Source organism: Mytilus trossulus, chromosome 4 (assembly GCF_036588685.1).
Source record: "Mytilus trossulus isolate FHL-02 chromosome 4, PNRI_Mtr1.1.1.hap1, whole genome shotgun sequence".
Taxonomy (NCBI): Eukaryota; Metazoa; Mollusca; class Bivalvia; order Mytilida; family Mytilidae; genus Mytilus; species Mytilus trossulus.
Genome location: NC_086376.1, coordinates 9,536,563 through 9,547,753, shown reverse-complemented (window position 1 = coordinate 9,547,753; position 11,191 = coordinate 9,536,563). Strand labels below are relative to the sequence as shown.

Sequence of the window (11,191 nt, the reverse complement as noted above, 5' to 3'; positions counted from 1 at the left end):
TGAAATTATTTAACATCTCGCCCCTCACCTTAATGATTTTGTATCTACATAGATCAAATTTATTCGTCGTTCAGTGTATGTTTCGTGGTTTGTGTTAATGGGTCTTTTAATTGAGTCAACCGTTTAATTGATATCTTATAGTGTATCTCTCTATGTTGAAAAGGGGGGGGGGGGGGGTAGGAGGGGTCCTTACTCCCGAAATCCCGGGCTTTAACATCGCTTTAAAAGCGCATCATATAAATAATAATAATAATAAATAAGCTTTATTTAGAGTCGGCATGGTATATCAACATAGATAAACATAAGCTCTAATGATCTTTTAACCGACATATGAGACATTTTTTAACAATACAACTTGTGACATTTATAACAATACAACACATAATATAGTACACATGCAATTAATATCACAGCACAAAAATGAAGCACTAAAAGCAGAATATAAGCATAAGCTAGGTATTAAAGCTAAAAGCATATAAGTGTAAACTAGAGAATATCGATCACAACGCATCTAAAAATTAAGCACGGTGTCGATACTTCTTCTGACGAATTGATATGCCACGAGGATATCTTATTAGCCCAGCATTTGGTGTTTTGGTTCAGACATGATTTATTACATGTCCCATTTAAGTTCTACGTTCATAAATTAAGAAATGTTAAAAGTCTAAGATTCCAGGTCTCTCAGACAAAGTTGACCTAATACTAGATTTTGCTATTATTTTAAAGTCTCTTAGGATCATAAAGCTCCATACGGTTTTAAATCTTAAATGTTATGGTTTGAAGGAATTATTAAATTCAGAAAAAAAAATCGCTTTCAATTTAAAGAAAAACGTTCACCACGTGTTTTTTTCAACAAACAAAGTGATTGAGAGTTAAAGCCCCATCACGAAAAAAAAAACATGAACAAAATTCCAAAAATACCCAACCCAAAACTATCTGTTGCGAAGATTTCTCAAATATGTTATGTGTAGATATCACTAATATTAAATACACTCTTTTGTTCAGACTTATTGATGTGTGGATATCACTGATAAGAGATACAATCGTTTTATGCAGAACTTGTTGGATATTCCTTGTTTAAATTCCTTATCAACAAAATTGTCATTCTAGTTTGTTCAGTTGGCGACATGTCTCTGACGTTTCATTGCAATGTATATTTAAATGCTAATTGATCATGTGCTTGCCTAGACATGAACATGTATGATTGATGATAGAGAAATTGTACAAAATTTACATCAACGTTTTTAGAAAAAAACATATTTGAAGGGTTGAGATCTAAAAAAAAACATTTTTTACCCCGCCGCATTTTTGCACCTGGCCCAAAGTCAGGTCAGGATCCCATGTTCTTGTTCATGTCCCGCAGCATTTTAGCGCCTGTCCCAAAGTCGGGATTCCAACAACAAAAAGACACCAAGTACAGATCTAAGAGCTCTGAGAGTACCCGCAGTTATTGGCAGCTAGTTCAAAGCCACCGTAACAAGTAATAAAAAAATTATGCATCTCAGACTAAATTAAACGAAGCCTGGTATTTGTCGTGCTGTCATTCTCTATTCAAATTTATTTACATTTGTTTAAATGGACAAGTACTGAATTAGCATAGTCTAAATGTGTTTTTACTTTTAAAAGTTTTGTGTTATATAACTATGCCATAGTTAATTTTTCTAATGAGTCTTCCATTTGAAACGCCATCCGAAAGGTGTTCATGGAATCTGTGTAAATAGTCTACCTGGTATCTTTTATTCCCCAAAAAACAATCAATACTCTTTGTTGAGTTTAATATGTGGTATTAAATGTTCTCTTCTGGTTTTTTTTTGCATTATTTAAAAAAAAAATACTGATGCAAGACTGAGATGTCTGTAATTGAAGAAGAAACATTGTCATATTGAGGGTTCAGACTGAAGCTAATGGAAAAAGGATTTATATAGAATGAACTTTTATCCAATCCCTTTCTTTGAATGATTAACAATATAATCTTAGAATTGACTAAATCCACGATCGGCAGAAAAATATGGCCCCTTTTCAACATCTCAGAACCTTTTAATGTCGATCATGAATATTCAAAAGAGCCAAGGCTTTGACAAGAAGTTGTCTTCAACATTCAATAACGTGTTGTTAATGAGACCGAGAAAAAGTACCATTACTATTTTAAACAAATGTGCAAAGGTTATTCTTTGTTGAAAAAATAGAAAATATATTCAGTTTATCAATGTTCCAACTTCCTCAGCAAAATATGATCTTAGATGGATTTGGCTATTCTCTTTATGTCAGTTATAAACACATATAGCGCCTATCGCTTTTAAGTATTCATATATCTTTGGTTTCCAGCGTGTTTTGTTCCTGATGAAGGATGACCCAGAAAAGCGTATCGAACGCAACATTTCTAAAAAGTGCTGACTAGTCCAAGAGGATATCTTCAATTCATTAGTTACAGGGCTTCGGTTCAGACATGATATATCACATCTGCTTCATAAGTTTTTCGTTCATATATTTAGATAATGTTAAATTCTCTCAGCAAAATTTGACTTAAGACGGGATTTGGCTATTTGTTTTAGGTCCCGTGTAGTCATAAGATCTCATATAGCTCCTAGTTTTAAACTAATTACACATCTTTGACTTTAAATTTTAAGGTTTGAAGGGACGAGTAAATGTAGATAGAGACCGCTTTGGAAGTAACACATTCATATTAAAAGTGTTATATTTATTAAACAAAATTAGAAGCTATACCTTCATCACAATAAATGAAAATAAAAATGAAAAACAGCCCAAAACTTGCTGTTGCGAAGACTTCGTAAATATGTTCTGTGTATATATCACTTATATATTAAAGATACGACTGTTTATACAGAACTTATTGGATATTCTTGGTTTTAATTCATTATCAACAAATTGGATTTATGTCTCTGTCGTTTCATTGTAATGTATATTTAAATGCTAACTGATAATAATAATCATGTATGAAGATAGAGAAAATGTACAAAAGTTACTTTTAAGTTTTAGAACATGTTTTTATTGCATACATGATTTTTTCTGTAGATGATGGAATTAAAGTATACATTTTTTAAATGTTGTGAATGTTTGCAAAGGCAATTCGCCAGGCGTATTTTAAAAACTGCACCCTTATTCTTAAATCTCTAAAGATGTTTGACAGCCTCGGTTGTCTCCTCCTCACTTGTCAGCTCGCAGACACAGACACGTGTCCAGGTACGGTGACTAGTCATCCTTCAGTCTAATTTGTTTTTATCAGTAAGCTGGAGTTACTTATTCACAAAATATTTGTTGAAATTGGAGAAAGACCGTTTCAACAAATTGTCGGCATTCCTATGGGAACGAACTGTGCGCCTCTCATTGCCGACCTCTTCTTATTTTCATATGAGTCAAAGTTCCTTCAGACACTAGTCAACAAGTTGTGTAATTGTGATATGGTGAATTTTTGTTTTTGCTGATGTGCTGTGTCTGTATGCTTTTTCTTGTTCCATGTTGACTTATTTGTTTGTTTTTGTAGTGATTAAGATTATAACATGACTTTGACTGCTACACCCATATTTTTAACATGTTTACCAATTATGTTTGTTTGTTTTATCCATACATCTTTGTCATCATCATGATAAGTGACAAGTCTAGCTAGCTTTAAAACCAGGTTTTAATCCACATTTTTCTTCAAATGAAAATGCTTACATACCAAGTCAGGACATTCGTTTTATATGTGTAAGCTTTTGATTTTGCCATTTGATTAGAGGCTTTCCGTTTTGAATTTCCCCGGAGTTCAGTATTTTTGTTATTCTACGTTTTATGCATATGTATAACATATTGACATATTCTCTTCCTGAATAGATGCATTTAATTTGCCAATGGGAGTTTACAGTCACCCATCATCGTCATCATCGATCTTCCGAATATAATAAATATGAATGAAACGATGCGTGGAGTGAAAGTCGACAAGGCAGCCCCTCACAACACATATATTTTTTTTATCAAGAGGTAATTTTTAAAATAGAAGGTTGATAATAAAACTAAGATTTTCAAAGAAATACCATCATCATCAAATGTTCAAACTAACCAACAGCATAAGTATATATCGTAAGACAACAACCCAGAACGTCCCTGACTTGGAAATGGGGGTTATACAAGCGTTTAAGATGCATACCCGCTCCCGTTTATAATCTCGATCTGTAAAAAAAAACAAAGCAAAGAAAAAATAGCCACACACACTAAGAACAAGAAAAAATAAAAAAGCCAAGATTGACAGTATAAAAGATGCAATAGAAAACAAGAAAAACAAAAAAAAATTGAGGAAAAAAAAATTGTGAAAAAAAAATTTTGAGAAAAAAAAATTGAGGAAAAGAAACCGAATAAGGAAATGAAGATCAAATAAGGAAATGAAAATGGAAAAATTAAGGAAATGAAAATCGAATAAGGAAATGAAAATCGAATAAGGAAATGAAAATCGAATAAGGAAATGAAAATCGAATAAGGAAAAAGAAACTGAATAAGGAAAAAGAACCGAACAAGGAAATGAAAAGGAAACCGAATAAGGAAATAAAAAAGAAACCAAATAAGGAAATTATATCAAATAAGGAAATAGAAACCGAATGAGCCCAAAAATATAAATAAGGAAATGAAAATCGAATAAGCAATTTTGAGGAAAAAAATATTTGAGAAAAAATTTTTGAGGAAAAAAAAAATTCAGTTTGGACTTTTAAAAATTTTGAATATCGAAAAGGAAAAAGGAAAAAGAAAACAACTGGTGTCTGGAATCATAAACACAATGACATATATCGAAGAATGCTCGCAATTACTGATAGTAAGAGTACTATTATAAATCGTCATAAGTTGAACTTTTCAAGGAAATGGAAAAGGACACAAAAACACAAAATTTACGTAGAAGATATGATAATTTTTCTTCAAAATTAGTTACTTTAGCATTTGCTTCGCGAACTTTGCAGTCAACTCTTTTGTTACTTTTTCTGCGACTTCTCGTGCTACCTTTTGAATGCTGTCCCGAGCATCTTTGGCCATGTCTTCTATTATTTGTTTGTATTCTTCTTCCTTGACATGTAGAGCATGTTCAGCTTTATTGATTTTCTCATTTAATGACTGTTTTTGTCTATTTGATTCCACTTTCATCTCTTTTAGTTTTTTAATTTCCTTTTTCAAATGAGATATCGTTTGTTCCAGTCTCTGTATTTGCCCGCCATCTTCTGTTAAAATAAATATAATTGTATAACAATATATAAAACGTTTACATTCATGGAGTCAGAGGGGATTCCCAGTGGTAAGAATCTCACAATTTCATCGGATTTTTACTTCTTTTAGTTTTTAACCCAAAAGGCCTTCAACACTGGAATGAGGAAATAAACATACACTTATTACATTCGGTATTTTATCCATTTCAGTCTATGAACATAGCATTATGAACGCTTTTCTCGTTGAAAGCTCTGTTCATATTGGTTGTAAGGTAGATGAAAAGTAAGCCGCATCCTTTATCATTGTGCATAATGTTTATTGTATCGGCTTACTTTTAACAGCCTAAATCGTTAATTAAAAAAATTATCGCGATACTTGTGAAAGTAAGCCAATATCGCTATACTTAAAGAAAAAAGTGAATAGACACACTTATCATTATCTAAACAAACAAATGAAATTTGACATGAACCGTCACACATATTCGCGTACTGCAAAATAACATGTACCGCCCATAATCAAAACCATAATGTTATTTGAAGGTATTAATCACCCATCATGTAGACTACTAATAAATCATGTAATAAAATCCGAACAAACCTTTAGTGACTTTTATCAAGGGGACAAACGAATCATGTCCCAATAAACCAAGCTGAAGCGTTACATCTGCTTTTTCGCCATAAAAGTTGACCTCCTCACAGGATGGGAAACAAAGGACACGAATGTTTACAGATAATACGTCAGAAGCGTATAGTAGACAAAATGGTAGCCCGGATGTAAAAACTTTATTATTTTCAACATACTCCTTCCAACTGGTACCTCCTGGTAGACATTCGTTCAAAATCTGAAAAAGGAGCATAGCAGCTATTAGATAAAAGAGGGACGAAATATAGCAGAGGGACAGTCAAACTCATAAATCGACAATAAACTGACAACGCAATGGCTAAAAATGAAAAAAAAGACAATAGTTCACATAACACACCATAGAAAAGAATAAACAACACGACCCCACCAAAAACTAGGGGTGACCTCAGGTGCTCCGGAAGGGTAAGAAGATCCTGCTCCACATGTGTCACCCGTTGTGTTGCTTATGAGATAAAAAGAACCCAGTAAAAAGTTTAATTCGGTAGGTCACATTTATGTAAGATAATATTTATCGAAGGGACCAGGATTATGATTTAGTACGCGAGATGCGCGTTTCGTCTTCATAAGACTCATCAGTGACGCTCAAATCAAAATATTTATAAAACCAAACAAGTACAAAGTTGAAAAGCATTGAGGATCCAAAATACCAAAAAGTTGTGCCAAATACGGCTAAGGTAATCTATGCCTTGTATAAGAAAATCCTTATAGACGTGGGAAACATGTAGGAGAAAATCACACATTTCAATGTTATCGGTATAAAGGTTAATATTTCTGGTAAATTAGGGTCACAAAATCCCTGGTTTAATTAATTATCAGTATAATGTTGCAAATTCTCTGAAATCGCGTCAGATATTAGTTATGTGTAAGGAATTCCCATCACCATACTCAATTTAAAGGAAAATTAGAGATGGAAACCAAAGATTACTTAAGGGTAGAAATACAATGTATATATATAATTCCGTCGGTGAAACTCTACTAAAAAAGAGACGTCCATAAAACTATGAAGGATGTATACGTACAAAGACAAGTCGTACCAGAATGGGTAGAAAAGCGTTTTAGACATTCAATATTTTTTTCCCGTTAAAGGCTAAATTTCTGTGTCTATCCTAAATATTTTTGTGTAAAACGACAGCTTAACTTCCCGATCGACTTACTTTTTGAATTTGTTGTGTAACCCGTTTTTCGCACCGAATATGAAATTGAGAATGGTATATGCATGCAACATTTGTCATTTTTAAAAAAGCAAAACAAAAATACCCAACAAAATAATTAACTGCTTTCCTCTATTTAGTGTCAAGTTGACCTCGTCTTGAAGACTAAGTATAGTCTATTAGTTTTGGTTTGTTTACCTTTGATTGTAAAACATTGTTGATCATTGCTGACTTCAGTTTTTGCTGTAGGTCATCTTCTCCATAAATACCATGATCGTTTACTTCTACATATTCTTGTTTACATGCCTCTAGAATAGAGGGAAATAAAGAACTGCGCTCGCTTTTTTCAGAATTTTCTAACGGCTTCACACATATTTCTTTAAACCACTCTATTGCTTGGTATTTGTCAATTTTTTCATGCTTGCTACTTTCTTTAACTTTTAGAAGTTTAATTCCTTCGATTTTCTCCCTGAGTACAAGTTTTGCACAATCTATAAAAAAAGAAAACCAAAATATTATATAAAGAAATCGTATTCAACTCACACTCAACTGCTGATTTTATCTTATGTTCATTCATCGATAACATATACAAAATAAAAGGATTTGTTTTCCAATAAGACAACTACCAACCAGAGAACAAATAACGCGGAGGTAAACCCAAAAAATTAGATTACCGTATGATAACATATATAAACCTTCGTGCATGTCAAAATGTAAACCAATTCAAACTAAATACCAACATATGTTAAACCAATGAACACCCTCCCTCCATATATGATAAATAGCAATCAGCGACAACCTCTTTAAGAAACAAAGGCAACAGTAGTATACCGGGCCTATTCGAAATTCATAAATTGATTGAGAAAAAAACCCATATTTGTTTACACACTAAAAGCGAAGGAAACACATCAAAATAAGAGGATTTTGATTGTTGGTTGTTTTACGCCGCATTAGCACAAAAAGGCTATATCGCGAAATAAGTGGAGAACTAGGACACAACAGAAACACAAAATTAAAATGTAAAACACACAGAAACGAACTATAATTTAACAATGGTATATTTCCTGATTTGAACTGGACATTTAAAAAAAAATTAGTGGGTTGAATCTGGTATTGTGGCAATAGAGTAAGTATGAGAAATAACAGGTGTACCTTTATTTTTGAAGTAATCAGGTACAGTTTGTTCGTACAGATTAGGAAAATATTGCTAATATTTTCAACTTCTAAACCTTTATTGGCGAATTCTACCTTAAAAAAATACGTTTTTCTTCATTTTTGGATGTAGCTGATACTGTTTTGAATAGTCTATGGTTAGCAATGTTCATGATTATTGCAACTAACTTATACAAAACAGAACGAGGATCAGTTACGTTTGTATTATAACCTGCTTCCAACTTTGCTCCAGCATTAAATGGCACTGTAGTATATATTTGCGACCTTTCAACATTCACTACCACAGGACAATAGAGCTCGAGTAACATCACAACATAAGGGCATATGCACAAACTGTAGATATCATTTGGAAATGGATTGAGTGGTTAGATTGGCACGTAGTTATAATAATCAACTAAAAAAAAGAAAACACAACTCACAAAAGACAAAATGACCGGAAACGGTTGAAGGAAAACCAAAGTGTACTTGTACACATTTTTATTTAGGAGCCAGCTGAGTCCAACTGCCGGGTTTGGGATTTTCTTGATGCGTTGAAGACTGATTAGTGGCCCACGGATGTTACCTGATTTTTCCCGGGATATTGTATGTTTGACATTTTCAACATTTCCATTCTCAATATATTTTAACTATATAGCAATACATAAACTATTTGATTATGCTTTACTTCTAACAAAATCAATCATATAACCGATAAAGACAATATTCAAAGATTTATTCACAGTTCTTTAGCCTATAACAATTAAGAGTTAGTTTATTTAATGGGTCACATAGTTTTCAAAGATCTATCTGAATATGCGCGATGTCCATTTAAATATATCTTTTTGATGATGACAAACTCAATCAATAAGTTGCTCCATAAGTTTTTACGTCTTTTCCTTACCAAGCATCTGACTATAATTTCATAACCGCTGCGTGGTGCCCAAACTTATGTTCAAAAACTGGTTTTTTCCCTTTGATATGTTACAATTTGTTTGTCCTGTCGACTTTTGATTTTTACTGCCATTTTTGTTTCTTTTCTCTTTTTATATATAGGAACATGTTTTAGTTAATAGATGATAAATCAATATATTTATCATTTTAAAAAAGTAATTCATTGAGAGAGAAAAAAAGAATTGAACTCAATCAAAAGAATTGAGTAAGTGTGACCAATTATTAATATGCACCCCTTAAAATCTTTATATACACGTTATATAGAGATTATTAAACTATAGACAAATACAAAAATATAAATTCTTCAGCATTTTGTTTGAAAACAGATTGAAAAAATACCCTCCTTTATATACTTTAAAAGTCTCCATTTAATAATTACGAACGTATGGGGTAATAATTTGTATAGAAAAATACAATAAGTTGACAAAATTTTTATAAGGTCATTATTATGTCATATGAAATGTAAGGAAAGAATGAATGTACTAGACTATTATTGGCATGCTATTCTCCAATTTGACAAGAAATCAAATAACTTAAAAGGGTTAAAAAAACGTCCTTCTATTTATTTATATTTTATATAATTTCCATCACGTATCATCAGAACACGACGTGAATTTTCAATCTGAAAGTGTGGTTGAGGTTTTATGGTCAACTGGGTGTAAAATAATTTGATTGAAAAAGAACGTTTACAAGCATCTTGACAAATTATTGAATATTAAAGTATGAACATAATCAAATAGTCTCTATTTGTTGAAACGACTTTTGACTGTTGGACTAAAAATATAAATAATGACTAAAATTTGATTTAAAATACTTACATGAAGCGTCTACACTTTGAAGCCATGTTATTAAAACCACTCTACAATCTTTGTTTTTCTTAATAACTCTAAAAATGTTTCCGAAATAATTCAAGGATGTATCTTTTCTTGGTGTCTTCCGTCCAATATAACACTGATTTTTTTCAAGCGCTGACGCCAGCATTTCTACTTTGTCACCCTGAGCTGAAATTTTATGAGGTGTCTTAGTCAGCAAGTCGTTGAAAACCTCATCAATAGCGACTTCAAGTTGAGAATGTCTTACTTTCATTAAAGTTGCCATATCTTTGGTCTGTCGTGTTGTCACATATTTTGTAGATATAAATGATTTAAAAATGTTTACTTGTACTACTTTTACTTCCTAGTAGACTCTATCCGTTGAGAGATTCACGAAGACATAAAGGATCTTTAATATAAAAATTGACATAATTGAAATTATTATTCGCACACAATCAGACTGTACAAAAGTACATAGTATTGGATAACGGGTCCACTTTATTTGAATGACATTTGTTTACCAGACTGTCTTCCGTCTTACTGTCTTTGAATATCGGTAAACTGCTGTTGCCTAACTATACTACAGATGACACCATTTGATAAATTTTACCAAGTAAGTTACTTACAATACTCGTGACGTTTTTCTTGTATATTTTGTGTAATTGATAAGATAAATTTAAGTGTAGAATGCAAGCCTTAAAGGAGAGGTTTGTCCTGTCGAAGGACATAGTCTTGCACCTTTTTGAATTCATGATTTGTTCCTTTTAATGGATTTGCGATATTTGAACATCGATAAACTACTATCACCTTTTTAAATTGCCATATTTTCGGCGGCCTCTATTCGACTTATGAGTGTTTCTTCTTTTCATATCTTCAAAGGCTTTTTTAAGTCATGGGAAATCTAAAACAAAAGGATAAAATTAAATAGATGTACAATGCATTTAGAAACATTTCCTGAAATTGTTGGTAAATGTCATGGAAATCCATTCACTGGTTTAGAATGTTAGGGATACACAAAATCGAACTGAAGACTTAATGGACACATATATGACTGTCATTTATATTCCTACACACAAACTTTACTCTTATGGTTATTAAAATATGAATATCAAGAGAGTTTGCAGGTCTTTTTTGGCATAAAAAAACAGAGGCATCGAAAATAATCCAGGCCATGATAAATGTACATATAATATCGTTTTGATAAAACCCGGATATGTATATTTATGGGACATTGACGTGAGTTAGTTTCCGTAAAGACTGCATTAGAGAGGAATACAATTATTTGAACATCGACACATT

The 11,191-nt window shown here is 32.2% G+C and overlaps 1 protein-coding gene across 1 annotated transcript; it reads right to left on the bottom strand.

The window, feature by feature from the left end:
* Window positions 1–4,890: 4,890 nt before the first annotated feature.
* LOC134713717 (uncharacterized) lies at window positions 4,891–10,290 on the bottom strand. The gene is made up of 4 exons (XM_063575006.1): window positions 9,899–10,290; window positions 7,176–7,468; window positions 5,782–6,025; window positions 4,891–5,198 (listed from the first exon to the last, which is right to left on the bottom strand). Exons 1-4 carry the CDS (start codon window positions 10,176–10,178, stop codon window positions 4,912–4,914), a joined length of 1,104 nt encoding a protein of 367 aa, XP_063431076.1. The 5' UTR covers window positions 10,179–10,290; the 3' UTR covers window positions 4,891–4,911.
* Between the last annotated feature and the right edge of the window lie 901 nt (window positions 10,291–11,191).